This window comes from Chelonia mydas, chromosome 5, assembly GCF_015237465.2.
Source record: "Chelonia mydas isolate rCheMyd1 chromosome 5, rCheMyd1.pri.v2, whole genome shotgun sequence".
NCBI classification, from domain to species: Eukaryota; Metazoa; Chordata; order Testudines; family Cheloniidae; genus Chelonia; species Chelonia mydas.
This window is the reverse complement of record NC_051245.2, coordinates 2,838,119-2,858,789: the sequence shown is the minus strand read 5'-3', so window position 1 is coordinate 2,858,789 and position 20,671 is coordinate 2,838,119. Positions and strand designations below refer to the sequence as shown.

The window sequence follows — 20,671 nt, the reverse complement described above, 5'->3', positions numbered from 1 at the left end:
CTGAGGGGTTGGGAGCTCCTCCTCCCTCAGGGGCATAGGGTGCAAGGGGTCCGTGTCCTGGCAACTGGATTTCCCATTGTCTTCTTCAATGCTCCTGTCAAGGTTCCTTCCCCACTCTGAACTCTAGGGTACAGATGTGGGGACCTGCATGAAAACCTCCTAAGCTTATTTTTACCAGCTTAGATTAAAACTTCCCCAAGGTACAAACTATTTTACCCTTTGCCCTTGGACTTCCACTGCCACCACCAAACGTTTATCTGGGTTTATTTATTAGGAAAGCATTGTTTGGAAACATCTTTCCCCCCAAAACCCTCCCAACCCTTGCACCCCACTTCCTGGGGAAGGTTTGGTAAAAATCCTCATCAATTTGCATAGGTGACCACAGACCCAAACACTTGGATCTTAAGAACAATGAAAAAGCATTCAATTTCTGAAAAGAAGGATTTTAATAGAAGTAAAAAGAATCACCTCTGTAAAATCAGGATGGTAAATACCTTACAGGGTAATTAGATTCAAAACATAGAGAATCCCTCTAGGCAAAACCTTAAGTTACACAAAGACACATAGACAGGAATATCCATTCTATTCACCACAACTTAATTTCTCAGCCATTTAAATAAATCAGAATCTAACGCATATCTAGCTAGATTACTTACTAAGTTCTAAGACTCCATTCCTGTTCTGTCCCCGGCAAAAGCATCACCCAGACAGACCCTCTGTTTTTCCCTCCTCCCAGCTTTTGAAAGTATCTTGTCTCCTCATTTGTCATTTTGGTCAGGTGCCAGCGAGGTTATCCTAGCTTCTTAACCCTTTACAGGTGAGAGGATTTTTCCTCTGGCCAGGAGGGATTTTAAAGGGGTTTACCCTTCCCTTTATATTTATGACAGCTCCACTGATATGGAGGCCAAGGTCCAGACAGTGACACCCAGGCCTATGTCTCTCAGCCTGCCCTCAGAGCCACCCACTGGGTCACAAGGCAGCACATAGGGGAAACTGAGGCACAAACAGGCCTCATAAGTAAATTACAAAATATTCCCACTTTGTCACCTCTCTTCCCCCTTCCAGACCAAACTAAGCAGGGTCGCTTTAACCAGTGACCTGGGGAAGTTCGAACCCACAAATGACCCACAGATGCCATGGTATCTTTCCCCTCCCCTCGGTAGTTGTTCTCGCAGGCACTTTGAGGATTCACACAGCCCTCTTGCTAATCCAGCACACTGAGACTTTCCAGTGCACAGCTCAGAGCAGTGTCACGTCCTCCCTGAAGTCTGGTCACGTCGGTGGCACTAGCAGGGGGCACAGGAGGAGCTTTTGTGGGGCCCCCCACCCTTCCCCACCCCAACACCTTGGGTTTGAAAGTGAGCTGGGGTCCTGCCACTGCCTCCTCCCCTCATCTGCCAGGGAGCGAGGAGGGCAGTGAACCCACCTGCTCCATGTGTCAGCCATCTGGGCCGCAGCCTGGGGTACCCTGACCCCTAGGGCGGAACAGGGAGTGACCCCTTGAGCGTTGGTTCTTACCCCAGCCAGATCTCTGGGGCTCTGGTGTCCCAGGGAGGGGTGGGGGGGTGAGGCCGGGGGCCCTGCACATGGACACACATTCCTCTGCCCCACCAGACCCAGGGCTTCGGTTACAGACAGGCAGGTGTCCTGGGCTTAGCAGCCTTTCCTGTATGTTACCAGCCTGGGGGGAAATCCCCTCCTCCCTGCCAGCCAGGCTCTTTGCATCTTCACTGACACCTGCATTCGCAGCCTTCTGGCTCCTTGTATTCCAATCCTTGGCCATTGCACGCAGGGCCTGGATCCTGTCTTAAAGTGATAGTCATTCCCCAAACAGACGTCAAAGCTGGTATTCTGGAGAACCCCAACGGCCAACCTCCCGGCCCCTCCTGTGTCTGCCCAGGGATCTGAGCCATAGGCAGGGCGAGGGGCTCCCCGTAGGGGACCTTAACCCAGGTCACCGACCTGTCAGCTTTCAATGGGGTTGCACCACACAGGGTGTGACAAAGGGTCTCACTGCCCCAGACTCTCCACCCCATGAATGTCTCCCCATTGACCACCTCCTTGCACTCCCACTGGGGGTCAGAGTACAGCACAATTGTACACTGATGCCTGGAGTGGGAACCCGTCCGCCCCCACCCCTGTGCCCCTGAGGAGCTGGCTAGGTGCCTGCGAAAGGTCCAGGACATAGGCCTGAACTGCAGGCTGCCTTCCTGGTCAGGTGACTATGAGCGACCCCCACCCCCACCCCCGGGCTCTCACCAAGTTAGCCCTTGGTGGGTCCCATTTGGCCACTATTTCATTAATGCTTGCACATTTTGCCGTTTTCCTACAACCATTACATCTCAGGACTCTGAGAGCCCCTGGAGCAGGGCTGCCCCCATCAGCCGCTCCCCTGTTTGCGCTACCGGGGTGTCTTGGGGGTCAGGGCTGCCCCGGTGGCCTAGGGCAGGTGGGCTAGGGGGGTCCGTTTCCACACAGGGGCAGCAGACCGAGGGTCAGGGCCCGGGCGGCAGCCTGCTGAGATCCAGGGGAGCTTTAAACACCCGGGCTGCAGATGCAGGAGCCTCCCCGCAGGAGGCTGGTGGGGGCCAGCAGGGAGAGCCTGGCCAGATCCCATTGTCATGCAGGGCGCTGGCACGCTGCGGGGCTGCACCGACAGGCACAGGAGGACGCTGTCTCCAGCCCCTCCCAGTCAGGATTGCAGCCACCTCAGGATTCACCCGGGAGCCCCCAGCTCTGCACCCCGCAAACTCCCTGTCTGGGGATGCTCCCCCACGCCGCAGGGTGTGACACGGGCCTGCAGGGGCACGGCCCTGTCCTCCCGCTGCGGGCTCCCCCGGGCCGCGTAGCCGGGGCCAGTTCCCTCCTGAGAGGAACCGACGACACTGCTCTTAACACAGCCCAGGGTGCTCTACACCTCTTTGGCCACTGCAGCGCACCGCTGACCCCGATTCACTCTGGGCCCCCCTGGGCCCCTGCCCAGTCCCTGCTGTGTAGCTGGGCGGTGGGTTTTCCCTTCCTCGTGGAAGGTGGCCCCGACGGGAGTGCTAACGAGCGAGTCCATTTCTGTGCCCCTCGCACAAGCCACCTCGAGGGGCAGCTGGGGGAGAGACGCCTGCGGGCAGCAGTGGAGCCCGATGCCGGGGCCTGCCCGGCTCCTACAGCCAGAGCCAGACGGGACCACTGGGGCCCCCGCTAGAACCCAGGCCAGAGACTCAGACTTTCCGGCGAGACGGGCCCATCGGGCTCACCCCATCTGACCTGCACATGGCAGGCTTCAGAACCTCGCCCACCCCCTCCCGTGACAGCCCCACAAACTCTGACAGAGGCTCCCCGACTTACTCTAGTTCAGACCTGCAAGTCACCCGTGCCCCATGCTGCTGAGGGCGGTGAAACCCCCCCAGGGGTCCTGCCAATCTGACCTGGGGGAAAATTCCTCCCCAACCCCAAACCCGTTAGACCCCCGTGCATGGGGCGAGACCCACCAGCCTCGCCCAGGGACCCCTGCCTCCAGCCCAACAACGGGCGTATTTCTCAGCGCAGGCTGTCCCGGGCACAGGTGGCCTCCCCGCGTGATGCTCACCACACCAACCACACCAGCACTCCTTTGCTTCTGGGGGTTTTAAAATCATTTTTATTGCCTTGAATTCTGTCTCCCGATGGGCTGTGCGTTCCCGGCGAGGCGAGGGCACAGCGGGTCGGGCAATGCAGAGCTCCTGCATGGCATGCCCTGCAGTAGCTAGGACGTCACAGTTTCTTAATACAGTTTGAAAGAGCCACTTAATAAAGCAATCAAACGAGATAAGCGCACTCGATAGAAGCAATAAGGACTTGCTAGTTCAGCCGCCTGCAGTCTTTGCTGGTATTACTAAGCCCTGTGTATCTTTTTATTACAACCATATAGCAACATAGAACTTAATTAACCAAAGTCCTTGTCCGGAGGCTCTGTGGGCAAACATCTCTCCCCCTGGGAGAGGTACTGGCCCTGCCCACAGCGGTGGAGGCAGGGTAGGGGCAGCAGGGATAGCAGCTTTGGGGGTTACAGGTTTACCTAGGTGCTGACGAACAGCCCAGGGAGGTCAGGGCACGTGCTCCCTTTGACCTCACTGGAGCTGGGCCTGAGGAAAGGCTTGTTCAGTGACAGCAGACTCGCTAATTCCTGGCTTTTAATGCAAAGGTCGGGGGGTGTTAAGCAGTAGATGTGAGCCTGGCCGGGAGCCGCGGGAGGGAGTCGTGGCTGACGCAGGTCACGGATGCTTAGCGGGAGGTGCAGCAGCTCCAGAGGAAATTCTAGAAGAGAATCATACACCGCCCCAAGCCAAGCCCTCTGCTCCCAGGTCAGGAATCAGCCCGGTCTCCTTTGCTTGCAGCCCGGGGGCTCTGCCGAGGTCAACTGAGCAGCCAGGCAGGCTCCGGGGCGGGGACGGCAGGTGCCCTGGGAGGGGAGAGAGCCGTTAGAGAGAACAGGGGAGGGTCTCGCACGAGGACGGGGAGCTCCGTGCCCCTCCCCCATTTCCTAAAGCACCCCCCTTTCTAGTGGCTCCCAAGCAGCAGCCACGAGTGAGGAGACACCCCCAGCCCCGGGCAGCGTTGTCGGGACGTCACCACGCGCCGTTAGTGACAGGTCGCCCTGTGCCATCGCCAGGCCGGCCAGTCACTGCTCCGCCACCACGGCCGGCAAGGCCCCGACAGGCAGAGACGGGCTCGGTCCGGCAGGCGCCTTCCATCCCCGGCCCAGGACATTTCACTTCTCACTGTGCTCAACTGCTGCTCCCCCGCACTCCCACTCGCTATCCGCCACGGCCCGCAGCGCCCCCGCGTGGCAGGGCAGAGCCTCGGCAGAGCCGCCCGGCTGCCCACGGGGCTGGATTGATTTCCACCAGCTGAGGATCTGGCCCAGGCTGACAGCAGACTCAGCTCCCTGGAGCAGCGGTGGCCTGTCCCTCCCCGCGCCCGGCACCCCCCGGGGCTCTGCCGTCCCCACCTCTTAGTGCTGGGGCTTCCTCTGCTTCCGGGGCTTGGCGGCCTTCGAGCGGGACTGTTTCCCAGCGCGGCCTGCTGTGGTTTGTCCTTTTTTCCCGTTCAGTTTCTCCATCAGGTCAAGAGTCCAGCGAGCATTGGGCGGGGCACAGAGATTCCTGTTCTTCTTGGTGATGAACCTGAGTTAGGACAGAAGTTGCTATGGGGGGACGGAACAGCCAGAAACCCGCTTCCCCCCATCCTGACATAACCCTGAGCCATGGGGAAGGGCAGGATGACCGAGTCTCCATCCCTGGAGGTGCCCCGCAGAGCTCCCCCGGGCGCCCGCAGGACACTGGCTCGGGTACTTACACAATAGCTGAGAGCCGGCAGCCTGTCTCGGGACTCTGGATTCTGTAGGCGGAGACGAGATGGTGCGGGATGGGACGATTCTTGTGGCTCAGACAGCAGTCGGACGCCTGGTTCTCGCTCCCTGGTGGGCAAGCGGACAAGGGCACGGGTGAGACACAGGCAGAGGGTGCATTTCTGGTGTGATGCCTCTGGAGAGCTGCATGCAAACCCGAGGCAGCTTCCCCAGCCCCGAGCCCCTTACTGAGCGTCAGTGGGCATGCGGGGCATTGCCGCACGCATGGGGCTTGCCAGCCCCAGGTGCTGCAGAGAGGGAGTTTCTCATGCACCGCTCTGCCGGTGCCCCTCATTCCCGACCTGCAACTCCTAGCGGCCACGCTACTGGGCCCCCCCCCCCGCCACGTTAAGCTGCTGACTAGGTCACCTGAATCAACCCAGTTTCTAGCCAATCAGAATAAAGCCAGGCAGTTGCTTTCTCTCTGCAGGAAGGTGATCTCCACTCCGCAGCCTGTGAGCGGCTGACAAAGCTCTCCCCAAGCTGGGGCGAACAGCTGGCAGGGCTAGCGGGCAGACGTCCGAGCAGGCAGGGCCCCCGCTCCAGGATTTAACCCAGCAGCCTCCTCCCCACCGCTGAGCACTGGGGGAGCAGGGAACGTGCCAAGACCAGCACTTTTGGCTGGGGGATCACAAAGCGTGGACCCGAGATAGGCAAGCGCTAGCCTCACACCGACAGACCCGGGTTGGCGTCAGCCGGGATCAAACCTGGGACCTCAGGAGCTTAATGCATGAGCTAAAAGAGACATGTCCTTTAGCCAAGGCGGCAGCTGGCTCAAGCACTAGCTGCCACTAGCGAGGATAAGGGGGGACAAGCAGGCCTGGGTTACACATACAGCCCCCTTTCCAGGGGCGGGATCGGCCGGGCTAGAGCCCAGGTCCCCAGGGGATGAGCTCCCTGCTCTATCACCAGGTGCGGCTGCCGGACCGGCCAGGCTGAGGCCACCAGCTGACTGCCAGGCATGCCAGCTCTCTCCTCGCCCTTCCCTCCCTGCCCGAGCAGCTCAGCGGCTGGAACAAAGCCCCAGCTGCAAAAGGGCTAGCGGGTTGGGCTACCCCCCGTGTCCAGCTGCTCCGAGGCGCACCCCATTGCTGCTGACCCGTTCCCGTCCCCAGGGCACCCTCCCAGCCGCCCCGGCGGTCGGGGACCCGCTGGGACCATGCAGTACCTTGGGCCTTGCAGACGCACAGGGCAGCTGCCAGCAGCAGCAGGAAGCGGAGGGTCATTCTGGCCGGCGATGGGGCAGGGCGACCAGGCAGGCGGAGGCGATCTGTGGCTCAGGAGCAGGCAGAGCTGAGATGCTTCGTCCCCTTCCCCGGCTGCCTGTATTTATCCTCTGCAGCAGCCAGCTTTCACTTTCATTCCCTTCAAGAGCCTGGCTGGCGGCCCACTCCCATCCCGTCCCTCCTCCGGCCCGGGACGCGCTCCGCTCCAGTGTGCACAGCTGGCAGGGAGGTGGGGAAGGTTCCTGGCAGGAGCAGTTCCCCTTTGCAGATGTGTTCTGGCAAGTTCATGGCTGGCACCAGGCCAGGCATACAGCCGGGGGCCGTGGCGAGGGGGCAGGGGAGGGCGTATCAGCCCCACAACAAAGAGTCCCCGGCTCTTCCAAATCCAGCGTAGCTCCCGTGTTCCCGATGGGACCCGCTGAGCCCAGCGCCTGCCGATTCTGGCTCCAGCCCAGCCGCCCCCGTCCGAACGCACAGCGTCCCAGCGTTACCAGGGCAGGCTCTGGGCTTGTCTGTGATTCCCGAGATAAAACCCAGGACAGGGAAAATTGGTGTGGAGACATTAGAGTCAAGGCCCCCGCAATCCCCTGCCTTGTGCCAGGAGCCCCCAGACAGTCAGGCCTCGGCATGGCAGTGACAACGGCTGGTAGGGAAACGTGCCGGTTGCAGTTTGTGCCGCGACACTGGCCCGAGCGCTCTCCAGGTCCGAGCGGTTCAGATACGATGCTCCATGGCCAGGTCCGGAGCCCAGTTTCAGCGAGACAGGCTGCTAGCCGGGGTCTGTCTGACCAAGAGCCAGAGTCGCCAGGAGAAAGTCTGTTCCCAGAGTTTCCCAGCCCCCTTCGGCTGGCCCAAGAGGCACAGGGTTCGGAGAAGCATCCGTACACCTGGGGCCTTATCCAGGCCGGTCGTGAACTCGGGGTCTCTCCAGCAGCCCCCCGTCACTAGCACTGGGATCCCCTCGTGCCCCCCACAGCCTGTCCTGTGCACAGCTCCCCCCGCGCGGTGCCCACTCTACCCTGCTCCGGCTGTGGGCAGAGCCCCAAAGGGCATCCAGCTCCCGCCACCTTCGTCAGCTGCTCTGCCGCTTGGATCGGTGACCCCAGCCTCTGCTGTTGGGACTGGGATATATTCTGGGTTTTTCACTGGACCCCCTCCCCCGGAGTCCCCCCATGCCCGGCTTCGTCGCTGCCCCCTGAGCTGCCAGCTGGACTCTCCTCTGGGCCGCCTCAGTCCCCAGAGCTTAGCCCCCCGCATTCACGTTCTCCCCCTGGGGCGGTTCCTGCCCCCCAGCCCGGCCCAGCGGGATCCCCCAGCCCAGCTCTCATCACCCTTGCAGAACCTTCTGGGCCCAGGGCTCGTGCCCAGGCTCTCTTGGCATGCAGCCCCTCGAGCTGCCCAGGCCTGGCAAATCATTGACCACGCAGACACCCAGAGCCCACCGCCCTCTTGTCTGAGCAGGCCGGGCTCCAGGGCCCAGCCGCCTGCCGCCCCGGTTAGTGCACTTGAAACAAGTCCAAGGCCGCGCAGCTCGCACAGAGCCGCCGAGGTGCCAGGAGAACCGTCCTCCTGCAGGGGGGTCTGAGGACTCGGGCGTCCAGTGCCAGCTGTGCCTAGAGTCACTCAGGGTAGGGGAGCCAGCGACGCACCATCCCCCAGCACTGGAGGGAGCAAACCTCCATGTGGGATTTCCCCCTGCCTAGGGGCTGCACCCCCTGCCCAGGGGCTGCACCCCCTGCCCAGGGGGAATCGGGGCTGGAGCAGAGCCTCGCTGGGGGACCTGAGAGGGGCATCCTGCTGTTCACCTGTCCGTGCAGCTGTCCGTCCATCCGCCCAGCCGTCCGTCCGTCCGTCCATCCACCCACCTGTCTGCCCATCCATCCGTCCGTCCATCCGTCCGTCCATCCGCCCAGCCACCCACCTGTCCGCCCGCCCATCCATCCGTCCGTCCAGCCGTCCGTCCGTCCGTCCGCCCAGCCACCCACCTGTCCGCCCATCCATCCGTCTGTCCAGCCGTCTGTCCGTCCGCCCAGCCACCCACCTATGTGCCCAGCCATCTGTCCATCCACATCCACCCACCGAGCCCTACATCGCACTCCCCACCTCCCGCCCCCCAGCTCGGCTGGTGCCCTTCAGTCCCAACTTCTCCCCACCCTACCCCCACTATTCCAGTCCTGGGCTCTCTCCCCACTGCCCACCCATAGGGACCGCCTGGCATCCCAGGCCAGGATTGCAGTTTGCTCAGGGGGATGAGCCAGGAGATGGCCTGGCACCCTCCCGTCCCTGCCACACTCGAGCCTCAGCTGCTGCAGTCCGAGCCAGGCACAGAGCTGGGCTCACCCTCCCTGCACCCCCTCGGGGCAGACCGGAGAGCTGGAAGCCAGCAAGCCCCTTGGTTATGAACCCTCAAACAAAGCCTGGACGTCCCCCACCCATCCGGGGTGACTGGGCACTCACTTCTGCTGCTACTCCTCGATCCTGACCCACAGCCCCCCTGCGGTCCCAGGCTGGGCTCCCCAAACACTGCTCTGCTGATCCCCCTCAATCCCTGCCCGTCTGTCTCAGCACCAGTATGTCTGTCCCTGTCCATCTGTTTCATCCCCCTGCTCTGTGTATCTTTCCCTTTCACTCCGTTCCCCCCATTCGCTCTCTCTTTTCTCCCCTCCCTCGCCCTGTTTCCTGCCCCCTGGGCTGCAGCCTGCAGGGCCAGCGTCCATGCAGGGGAGCATGAGGGTGCCGTTGGATAAACCACCCCAGTGGGGCCACGCTCCCCGCTCTGGGACCCTCTCCAAAGGGCGCTGGCTCAGCCTTGCCAGGGACGGGACCTGCCCCCTCGCTCTGCTTGGGGAAGTGGCCTGCAGTGCTGGCAGGTGGAAACGTGGCCTGAGGTAAGGTGAGCTGCCAGTCAGGAAGCTCAGCACCACCACAGAGCGGTTCCAGGGCCCCTGGGCTCCCACTTTGCTGGGGAGGGAGGGGCCCTCCACCACCAGCGAGCTGTCAGCAGAGCCCAGCCGAGATCTCACAGAGCAAGCCGCCCACTCCCTCGAAGCACCAGACTGAGGACATGACTTGTGACGTTATTGACATAGTCTGGGACCATATAGAACATGGTTGCAACCAAGGTCCTGTAGTGGCACCAAATCTATATATGTATAAAGGGGGTCAAATGAGGTGTCTCAGACAAGGTGATGGTTTGCTGGTTTGGATTATGCTGTCTGTATGTCTGTATCATTTTGTAGTTAAAGTTATGAATATTGGCTCTACACTGTCTGTATTTCAAACCTGTGCTATGCTTCTGGGGGACACCCCAGACAAGTTGGTGTCAGCTCTGCCTAGCCTGCTGGATGGCCCACTAAGGACCATCAGCGACACACCTGACCCATTGAGAGAAGGCAGACACACCTCGCGACTCAGTAAAGTATGCAGGGACTTGCCCATGTGACTCCAAACTCCATTTTGCTGTAATTTTCCACAGTAAGAACAAAGAGGGGTTCTTACACCTGGAAAAGACTATAAAAGGCTGATACCTCATCTCCATCTTGTCTTCAGTCCTGCTGCTGACCTCCGGAGGAACGTTACTCCAAACTGAAGCTCCAAACAAAGGACTGAATGACCCATCCCAGCTGTGGGTGTTCTCCAGAGACTTGATTTGAACCTGCCGTTTATTCCATCACTGCTACAAGCCTGAACCAAGAACTTGGCCATTACTGGATGTCAGTGATTCCATGTAACCCATTCTAGCTCTCATCTCTATCTTTTTCCTTTTATGAATGTAACCCTTCTGCCCGTCAAAGTTGGCAGCAACAAGGGCTGGGTTCAGTATCTAGGGGATCCATTCCAATAACACAATGCAAAACTGGCTCAAGCCCCCACCCAGTGACCTGGGACAAATATATACCACCCCCGCTGGGCCCCTCCAAGAGGCAATACTTCCCCTCTCGCAAGCACAGAGTCTGAGTGTGGCAAAAAGCCTTTTAATAACAGAGAGAAACAATGTGGCATTATGTTGGGGAAACACCACCAACAGGATTCATAACACAACCCATGAGCAAAAAACCCACCCCAAGCAAACTGGGGCATGTCCTTTCCCTTTGGTTCTTGAGTCCAGCAACCCAAAATCACCCAACATCCCAAAAGGCCAATGACCCAAAAGTCTCTGTCCCTGTTCAGGGTAGCCCCAGAGTTCGAAAGTTTATCTGCAGAACTTTACCTCCCAACCTGGGTGGAGGGGGCGGGGGGGAAGAGAGGTAAGGGGCACCTTACATGATCTGAAGCTGACTGCCCCACAGCTCCATAGGGCTCCGCTCCGCTCCGCTCCACCAGCTCCGCGTCCCACAAGCAGCTCCCGCCGTCCCACAAACTGCTCCACTCCGCATCCCACAAGCAGCTCCTACCGGTCCACGAACTGCTCTGCGCCCCACAAACAGCTCCCGCCATCCTATGACCTGCTCCACCAGCCTGTCCACAAGGCACTCCAGCCATCCCGCAAACCGCTCCACAATATATCTTCAGTCTCCCCCACTACTTAACACAACGCTCAGTGATTTCAGCTCTTAGTCAGTTCAGCTCTTTGGTGATTTCAGCTTGTAGTAGGGGAGCCTCAGCGCTGCTGCACCATTAGCCCCAAAGTGAGCTCAGCAGCCTGTGACTAGACTCCTAATGGAATCAAAATTAGCTCTGACATTCCACAGTGGAGAAAGGAGGAAATGCAACTAGCATGTAAGGCCCTCATCAAGGGGCCCATGCCCCCAAGTATTAATACTTGTCCCCAATCTCTCTCAATTCACAGAGTTTTGGAACCCATGACCCTTGCCTAGCGAGTGCTACTTAGTTGATGGTGAGTCCCTCCATCATAACAAAAGGCCAAGTGCAGTTCCAAGCACAGTTCCCATAATCAGGGTAATAACAATTAATTCTTCCTGCCCCAATAACAGAGACACTGGGGATCCCACAGCAGCCAAAGTGACCATTTGGGCAGCTATGGCCTCATGCTAGGCGGGGTAAGTGTGCCTATGCAAATGAGATCAGCCCCTGAAGTCCTTTTCCACAGCTTGCCACACCTCACCACCAGATGTCAGGGTGGAGCTCATCCTGACTCTGCTTACATGAATAAACCTTTAGATTTTAGATTCTAAAGGGTAGGCAACGGTGTGATTTGTGGGTAAGATCTGATTTGTATATTGACCTGGGTCTGGGGCTTGGTCCTTTGGGATCGAGGGAACCATTTTTCTTTTACGGGGGTATTGGTTTTCTTAACCATTCGTCCCCATAACGAGTGGCCCTGGTGGAGATACTGGGAAACTGGAGTGTCTGAGGGAATTGCTTGTGTGACTTGTGGTTAGCCAGTGGGGTAAAACCGAAGTCCTCTCTGTCTGGCTGGTTCGGTTTGCCTTGGTGTGCACAGAAACCCCAGCCTGGGGCTGTAACTGCCCTGCTTGAAGCAATTGGTCCAGAATTGGCACTCTCGGTTGGGTCCCGCCAGAACCAGCCTCGTTACACGACTCCTGTGGGACCACAGCACGGGGCGCAGGCTCTGGGTGAGTCCTGCATGGCCACGTGGGCTTGGAACGATGGCTGCGAATGGAGGTGCAGCGAGGGGGCACATATGGATGGCTGGGCATGGAAGGCCCTACAGGGCCCCATTCAGGAATGATGCAGGCAGCCGGTGGCACGGGGAGCTGGGTATGTGCCGGGAGCTCTCATGTTGCTGTTCATGTTTGTGTCTGACTTTTGAGAAGAGCCAGGAGACGAGGTGAGGCGAAGGGCCCAGCCGGCCGGGGGCCTCCCACCTCATAAGACCACAAGGCTACAGGAGGGGTCGGCCATCCAGTGGGAGCTGCCCCCCAGCACAGCCCCAACAAAGAGCCAGGCCATGTGGAACAACCTGTCTTTGCACATGAGGCCAAAGGAGGCCTTGGGTCAGCCCAGAAAAGCCAAGGGAGCCCTGGGAGAGAAGACGGTGCCCAGGATCTTGGGAAAAGCCAGCAAGATACGACGCCCAATGACCCAATGGTCCAAGGCACCTGTAGTCCCCAAAGGCTCCTGATAAGGACTCTCATCACCCATTATCCAGGACACTGAGTCACAAGGGCAAAGGAGAGAGTCTTGTGGGTTAGCAAGTCCTGATGTGGCCGGACCCAGGGAGAGGTGAACAGCAGGAGGGGCAGGGCTGGGCCCAGCGCGATCAGTATGTCAGTCAGGCAGTGGAGAAGGAGCTGGAGATGTTTGCTGAGGACCCCGCGCCGGCTTGGTCAGTCACACTGGTGGCGGATGGAGTCACACGAAGCAGGGGCGGTGGGCAGCAGCGTCTGGGCAGCCCCAGCAGGGTGCTGGGAAGACAGGGCCAGGCTCCTCCAAAGGCTTCGTGCTGCAGAAGCCGGCGGCTTGGCCTGCGTGAAGCGTCCCCGAGGAGAAGCAGTCTGGGATCAGCACCCAACAGGAATGCCTGTCCCGCCCGCAGCGGCCGTGTGACAATGCAACAACAAAGGGGGGAGAAAACAGCACTGGCCAGACGCGGCTGGCTCTAGCCCGCACCCGCTGCCCTCAAGGGGAGCGTGCTGAGTTCGGGAGGCTCTTCCGAAAGGACGGGCCCTAGTTCGACCACAATTCACTGGGAACCGCTGTCTCCCTTACCTAGCAGTGAAGAACAACTCCTGGAATCGCAGGGCAGGGTCTCTGGCCTGCCCTATGCCAGGGGTCAGACCGGTCCCCTCTGGCCCAGGTGTCTATGGATCCATCTACCTGTGGGTCATTTCAAGAAAGACCGGCGGTGGCTAAGAGAGACTGGGCCACCCGCCACGCCAGCGGTGCACGCAGAGACTGCAAGACTCGGATCGCTTGGCTGAGACTGGCAAAGAGCTGGAGGGAGCCTGCGGGGAGCACCCAGGCGTATGAAAGGGAGGCACGGGAACACAGACGCATAGGGCTTAGCCCACCAGCTCAGAGCAGGACTCCAGCAGCGGCCAGGACCCGGGGGTTCAGAGAAGGTGCAAGCCCCCTGCAGCAAGCTCCGGTGGGATACTCTGCCCCCCATGGAGGCCTCCCCCCAGTTAGTCCCCCAGCCTTTCCCGCGCTGCCCCCTATGTGCCGAGCCCCTCCCTGAGCCTCCCCCCTTCTGCCATGCCCAGGGCTGGGGCCTAGTCTGGCTCCCTGTCTCGTTAGTGGGAGCTCTGCAGGGCTGGGACGGTCTCTCCCTGCAGGATGTGCAGCGCCTGGCACTACGGGGCCGAACCCAGGGGGGCCTCCAGGCACTGCTGTGATGCACCTAGTGGGCACTTGCATGTTCAGAGCCAATCCCTGCGTTTGCAATGACCCGTGATCGTACCTCTTTCGCAGGTACCTGTCACCCCTGGGGACCCCCAGAGCGATGGAAGGCCCAGGCGGGGCCCGGCAGGCCCGAGTCCTCCCATTTCGTGGCCCAGTGGCTGCATGCCGGGGCCTTTAGGAACCCACTCCGGGCACACACCCGGCCCATGCAGCCAAGGCCCATGGGCCGGGCACCTCGACAGGGCAGCTAATAAAGACCGTTCCTGCTCCCGTCAGCGTGGCCTCAGCTGGAGCTGCAGAGCCAGGGCGTTCAGAGCAGCCTGCAGGAGCCGCAGGGGAACTGTCACCCCCTTCACACCCGTCTGCAGCCCGCCCAGCTCCACCAGCCTCAGCCCGCCAGGGCCCCCGGTGCATGCGGGCCGACGGCGTCCGAAATGCTGTGCTGTTTGGACCCGCTCTGAGCAGGGCAGGGGGTGGGAGGCCTGTCTGCTCTAGGGCTCCCAACGCGGCCAGCTCTGGGGCGCTAGATGGGGCCAGCAACAGGGGACAGGAATTTTCCACACTACGTCCATAGTGTAGACCAGGCTGGGGAGCCCAGTGTAAACCCTTCGTCAGTCAAGAGATCTGTCTGGCAGCCAGCCAGGGGACAGACAAACAGACACACTGCTGAGGTTTCTCCACATGGACCCACCGAATCGTCGCTAATTCCTGTCATCTTGCCCTCCGTCCGGGGGCGCAGCCCCAGCGCCCCGTGGTCACTGCGTTCCGCGGCAAAGCCCCCGGCTGGGCAGTCTCGGGGGGATTCTGTGGCGGTGTCAGACCGGTTTGTCGGTGGAGGTGATTTATGGACTGAAGTAAGAGGATGAGGAGCACCATCGGCGCAAAGCCCCGGATTGCGGAGGGGCAGGACCCGTTCCAGGCCTGGGATCCCCAGGCAAGGCCGTGAAGGGTTAGAAGCAGCTGATGGAAGGTCTTCTGAGCACCATCTCCCCGAGGGCTCCCTGCTGGCCGGAGAGGGCCTGGAAAGCCCCTGCCCGTGCCCATGTGTTTCTCATGTTTCAGGATGCTAAACAGTCTTCTCTGGCGACAGGCCACCCTGGAACGTCTCCCTGCGCTGTCGGGAAGGGATAATCAGCCCCTGCTGGAAAGGAGCCAGGGCCTCCCTGAAGGACTTGGCCTGCAGCTCCGGGATCAAGCAACCCCACTTAGGGGATGGGCAGGGGCCGAGGAGCCAGGGCATGAAGGGCGTGCTGCACAGTGGCGGACACGGACTGTGCCCACAGGCCTGACCAGGGGAGCAGGGTCATTGTGTGCACATGCAGAAACATGCAGCCGTGCACGCGCCTGTGAGCACCAGGGCATGTGTGTGTGTGCGCGCGCGTGTGCACATCTTCCATTCCCCGGCTCCGTCGCTGCCGGAAAGGCCTGGAGTCTCACGTGTCCCCAAGGCCGTTCCCCTCCCAGTCCCGGCCCCCTCCCCCAGCTGCCCCTTGGCACAGGGGCCCCTGCGGGGAGCGTCCTGCAGCCAGCAAACTCCCAGTGCAGACTGGACATGGGGCCTGGGGCACAGGGGAGCATGTGGGGTGCCGAGGGAGTGTCCAGTGTGGGACAAGCCGGAGGGGGCTCACACAGACCCAGGAATGTGCAGAAACCAGGGCGCTGTCCATGGGGTCCACCAGCAGCTCACCAGTGGTCAGCAGCATGTGTGCACCAGAGCCCCCTGGTGGCTGGAGACCCTCAGAGGATAAAAGCCCTACTACTGTGGCCAGGGGCCATCCCCCCAGTCTGAGCGTACTGCGCATGGCGGCTGTGCTATCTCCGCCCATACAGCCAGCTGGGGAAAGGACACTGCTGGGCAGATGCCCATGCTGGGCTCTGGCTGAGCTGATCACCCTGGGCCCAAGCTTCTGTGCCCCCCCGTCCCCTCAGGAGCACCGGGTGCCCGCTGACTCCCCCCCCTCCGCCTGCTGCCTGCCCCCTCTCGTTCCACAGCCCAGGTGAGAGAAGAGGGGGCCTGTGTGGGGACCACAGAAAATGGACCCAGCCCAGGTGAATCGGGAGGAGGGGGCAGAGGTGAGACCTGGGGGGCTCAGAGCTGGGCCCTCCGAGCCAGAGGCGTGTGGGGAGTTAGCGGCTCCTTTGCCATTGCCCCAGGCGGCCGCGATACCAACCGCTCCTGGTGACCCCAGCGGCTCTGCCCCCCGCCCGCCTCCTGCACTGTGCACTGCCGCGCTCGCTCCTCCTGCCCCTTAGCAGCAGCCCGGGAGCCTGGGCACGCACAGCTCAGCCTGGAGCAGCGCCCGCCGCCCCAGAGCCAGAGGCCCCTTTCCAGCAGCACAGCCGGGGTGGCAGCGGAGCTGGGCACTGGGGGGCCGGGGAGGGTGGCAGGTGCGGGTTCCCCCACGTCCAGCTGGAGCTGCTATCCGATCTGCAGCAGCGTCTCGGCTCGAGATCCCCCCTCTCCCAGGACCAACTATCAGCCAGGCGCCATGGCTTGGCTCTCCTCGGCCCACCTGCCTCTGGCAGCCTGCGACCCCCAGTCTGTCCCCGCCTCTAATTACTGAGGGGGGAACCTGGCGGGGCCTCGACCCTGCCAACCCCGCTGCAGGGGCAGGGCGGAACCAGCTCCCGTCTCATCCCCTCAGGGCAGGTCCCCGCTTCGTCTCAGCTCTTGTGTGCAGCAGGTGTCCCGTCGCAGGGAGGGATTGTGCCGGTGCCCAGGGCTACCCGTAGGGCACGGAACCTGTGCCAAACCCAGCAGGGCAGCTGCGATTGCCACGCATCTGGCCCTGCCTCTGAGACTGCAGGGCAGAGAAAGGCCACTGGGGTCTGGGAAACCAGCTGGAGTCTACACCACATCCGTGCTCTCGCTCCCCCCTATTCCAGCCCTGGACTCTGACCCCCAACTCTGCCGATCCCCCTCAGTCCCGATCTTCAGCCCCTCGTTATGCCAGTCCTGGGATCCCTGCACACACACAGCTCTGCTGATGCCTCTCAGGCCCCCCGCTGCTTGCAGAAGCTGCCGTTGGCATACTGGGGCCATTTCCCCTGCCTCTCCTCTGGTGATCTCTATTCCCTGCAGAGCTGTTGAAATAACCAGCCTGCAAGAGAAACTGTCCCAGGGATCAGGCTCGGGGGCGGGGGGAGAGGTGTGCAGCCAGACAAGGGATTGGGAATTTCCAAATCCAGAAACCTTCATCCTGCAGATGGGAACCAAGCATTGTATCCCAGTCAAAGCAACTATTAACAGGAATCATCAGCCCCTTCGCTCTTTTCACTCCTTGACCAGCAAATTCCTTCCTGCAAAGTCCTCAGTTCCCACGTGCAGATGCTAACCGAGGCTCTGCGAGCGCAGCCCTGGAAAGCCCCACCACTCTGGAAATGCAGGCTGGCTGGCTGCTGGCTGCCTGTCAGGCCCATGGGACCAGGCCATCCAGAACAGCCGGAGGAGCCTTGCTGGAAAAGCAGAGCTGCATGTGCCCAGCTGCCTCCCAGCCACGCTCCCTGAACCCCAAGGAATTCGCTGACACACAGGTTGCTGGGAAGAGCAGGGAAGTGGGCTGGAAGGGCAGACCATTGTCTGCTCCTTGCTCACACTCATTGCAGGCTGGGGCTTTGCAGCCAACTTTCCCATTAGAGAAACACCCGGGATTCCCCACCCCCAGCTGCGGTTCTCGAGGGGCCAGGGTGCAGGGAAAGAGAGGAGTTAACCCCTTCATTGCTGGGGACGGCTCCCCTGCCTGCCAAATGAATCCATTAGGGGCAGGAGGGTTGACTGCACAAAGCAAACTGTCTTTCTCTCACGTCTGTCATCCAGCACCCTCAAGACACATTGGAAACACGGCTGACATCCCCCAGCCCCCTGAAACTGAGGCACTGAATGCTGGCTACATCGGTTCTAGCCAGCTACTGCCCAGTGTCAAACCTCCCGCGCCTGACAAGCTCATGGAGAAGCTCGTCAAAGCCCAGCTTCAAGCTCATCCAACTGAAGTGAGTATCCTCAGCCCAGCACAGTCTGGGTTCACATGGCAATGACAGCGGTTTGTGGCACTGATGGGCGATCTCCTCCTGGCAATGGACGGAGAACAGACATCCACTCGCATCCTCCTGGACCTCCGCAGCGTGTGACATGCTGCTGGCCGTGAGATTCTGCTGTCTCGCCTGAGCGAGGTGACAAGGGTCCCAGCGAGTGCGCTGACAAGGTTTGAGTCCGTCCTGGGGGTACGCATGCAAAGAGCAGCAATCGGAAACTGCACCTCCACCACTAGATCCCACAAGGATCGATTCTCTCTCCAGTCCTGGTCAACGTCTACATGCAGCCACTGACCTGATCAGACAGCGTGAACTATGCAGATCTACCACATCCGGCCACACCGCTCGCACCAAGACAGGCAGTGCTCGGACGAGATCCTGGATGAGAACCCGAGCATGCCAGAGGCGATCCTGGGGGGGGGGCAGAGCGAGGCATTCTGAGCAGTCACGGCGCGGTCTCCGTTGGTTGAAGATACGCACAGCTGGTCAGTTCAGTCAGTCTAGGTGAACTCTGGGATTCCTCCCTCGCGGAGGGCGAAGCTCTCACGCGCGAGCAGCGCTTTCTGTCATGTCCACTTGGCTAGGCGGCTCCATCCCATCCTGAGAGACGATGATCTGGCCTTGGTCAGTCATCTGTCACCGCTGGACTGGACTCCAGCAAGGTGAGATCGCCGGGCAGGAAGCCTTCAGCACTTAGGAAACCCCAGCTAACATAGAAGGCTGCGGTGCGTCTCCTGAGGCACCGTGAGCACAGCACACCTCTCCTCCACTCCCTACACTGGCTTCCCAGCGAGTTCAAAGTCTCTGTCCTTATCTTCAAGGTGCTCCTGGGGAATCTAAAAGAGCCCAAAGCTCTGGCATGAAGACTGTAGTCAACAACTCCACAGCTCGGGTCCAGTGGAATTACCACAAGGGTAACGGTTGTCTGTGCAGGACACAGAACTTTCTCGGGACTGGTCCCAGACTGGGGAATGATCTCCCCAAGAACTAAGTACCATCCCAAACCCACCACCTTCTGCTGCAAGTGCAAGGTGCGTTTCTTTGACACACCTATCATGGTGGATGGAATAAGGCTGCCCTCCCCAGAAACCTTTTGCAAAGGCTTTGGGAGTATATCCAGGAGAGCCACGAATGCCAGGGCAAATTAATCATTAAACATGCTTGCTTTTAAACCATGTATATAGTATTTTAAAAGGTACACTCACCAGAGGTCCCTTCTCCGCCTTGCGGGTCCGGGGGGCGGCCTTGGGTGGGTTTGGGGGGTACTGGCTCCAGGTCCAGGGTGAGAAACAGTTCCTGGCTGTCGGGAAAACCGGTTTCTCCGCTTGCTTGCTGTGAGCTGTCTACAACCTCATCATCATCATCATCATCATCTTCTTCGTCCCCAAAACCTGCTTCCGTGTTGCCTTCATCTCCATTGAAGGAGTCAAACAACACAGCTGGGGTAGTGGTGGCTGAACCCCTAAAATGGCATGCAGCTCATCATAGAAGCGGCATGTTTGGGGCTCTGACCCGTAGCGGCCGTTCGCCTCTCTGGTTTTCTGGTAGGCTTGCCTCAGCTCCTTAAGTTTCACGCGGCACTGCTTCGGGTCCCTGTTATGGCCTCTGTCCTTCATGCCTTCGGAGATTTTTACAAATGTTTTGGAATTTCGAAAACTGGAACGGAGTTCTGATAGCATGGATTCCTCTCCCCATACAGCGATCAGATCCCGTACATCCCGTTCGGTCCATGCTGGAGCTCTTTTGAGATTCTGGGACTCCATCATGGTCACCTCTGCTGATGAACTCTGCACTCACCTGCAGCTTGCCACGCTGGCCAAACAGGAAATTGAAGTTCAAAAGTTTGCAGGCCTTTTCCTGTCTACCTGGCCAGTGCATCTGAGTTGAGAGTGCTGTCCAGAGCGGTCACAATGGAGCACTCTGGGGTAGCTCCCGGAGGCCAATACCATCTAATTGTGTCCACAGTACCCCAAATTCGACCCGCCAAGGCGATTTCAGCGCTAATCCCCTTGTCGGGGGTGGAGTAAGGAAATCGATTTTAAGAGTTGAAAAAAAGTCGAAAAAAAGGGCTTCATCGTGTGGATGGGTGCAGGGTTAAATCCATTTAACACTGCTAAATTCAACCTGAACTCCTAGTGTAGACCAGGGCTGAGATAGTGTGATTGCCTAGCCCCAGAGTGACAGATATTATCAGGCCTTAAAAAGCCGTGAGATCAGCTCTGCTCCAGCTCCCCTTCACGCTCCCTTTCCCCCAGCACACACTTTTAGGAAACACTAGTGCAATTGTTCAGAATCTGCCCCCTGCCCCTTCTCCTTCCTTCCAGGCTCAGAGCACTGAACCAGGTAATTGCTGGGGCATTTAAAGCATCCCCAGTGGCATGTGAATTAGCAGGCACTGGAATGAACAGGGCAGTTTGCATTTCCGAGAACTATCGTCCCAGGCTTGCGCCAGGCTCAGGCAGACGTCTCAGCGTCGGTGGCTCTTCATATGCGGAAGGTTTTCTGCACAATCATAACAGAAACTTTTTTTTAAAAAAAATAGAAAACTGAAAGTGGAGAACTGGAGTGTCTGTGTCCCCGGTGGCACGCTGTGCTTCAAAGCAGCGCCCCGGAACCCCCATATTCTACAATTATCCTGTGTTTTGTACAAAGTCTGCCTGGTGAGATATCACTGTAAAAGTCTTGATCTGTTGAACATTAATCTGCTGTTGGATTCTATGTGCTGTCATTGGGTGGGAAGTTTTAAAGTTTTGCTCTGTGTGTG

General features: G+C 59.6%; 1 protein-coding gene across 1 annotated transcript; it reads right to left on the bottom strand.

Moving 5' to 3' along the window:
- Positions 1 to 3,611: 3,611 nt before the first annotated feature.
- Positions 3,612 to 6,707, bottom strand: LOC102946613 (C-C motif chemokine 21b). Its single transcript, XM_037902459.2, has 4 exons — positions 6,552 to 6,707; positions 5,332 to 5,452; positions 4,985 to 5,159; positions 3,612 to 4,435 (listed from the first exon to the last, which is right to left on the bottom strand). Exons 1-3 carry the CDS (start codon positions 6,607 to 6,609, stop codon positions 4,988 to 4,990), a joined length of 351 nt encoding a protein of 116 aa, XP_037758387.1. The 5' UTR covers positions 6,610 to 6,707; the 3' UTR covers positions 3,612 to 4,435; positions 4,985 to 4,987.
- Between the last annotated feature and the right edge of the window lie 13,964 nt (positions 6,708 to 20,671).

Coding starts and splice junctions, on each gene's coding strand:
- LOC102946613 (XM_037902459.2), bottom strand. CDS start 6,609: ATGACCCTCCGCTTCCTGCTGCTGCTGGCAGCTGCCCTGTGCGTCTGC. Junction 5,453..6,551: donor GTGCGTCTGCAAGGCCCAAG/GTACTGCATGGT, acceptor CTTGCCCACCAG/GGAGCGAGAACCAGGCGTCC. Junction 5,160..5,331: donor TGCCGGCTCTCAGCTATTGT/GTAAGTACCCGA, acceptor GTCCTAACTCAG/GTTCATCACCAAGAAGAACA.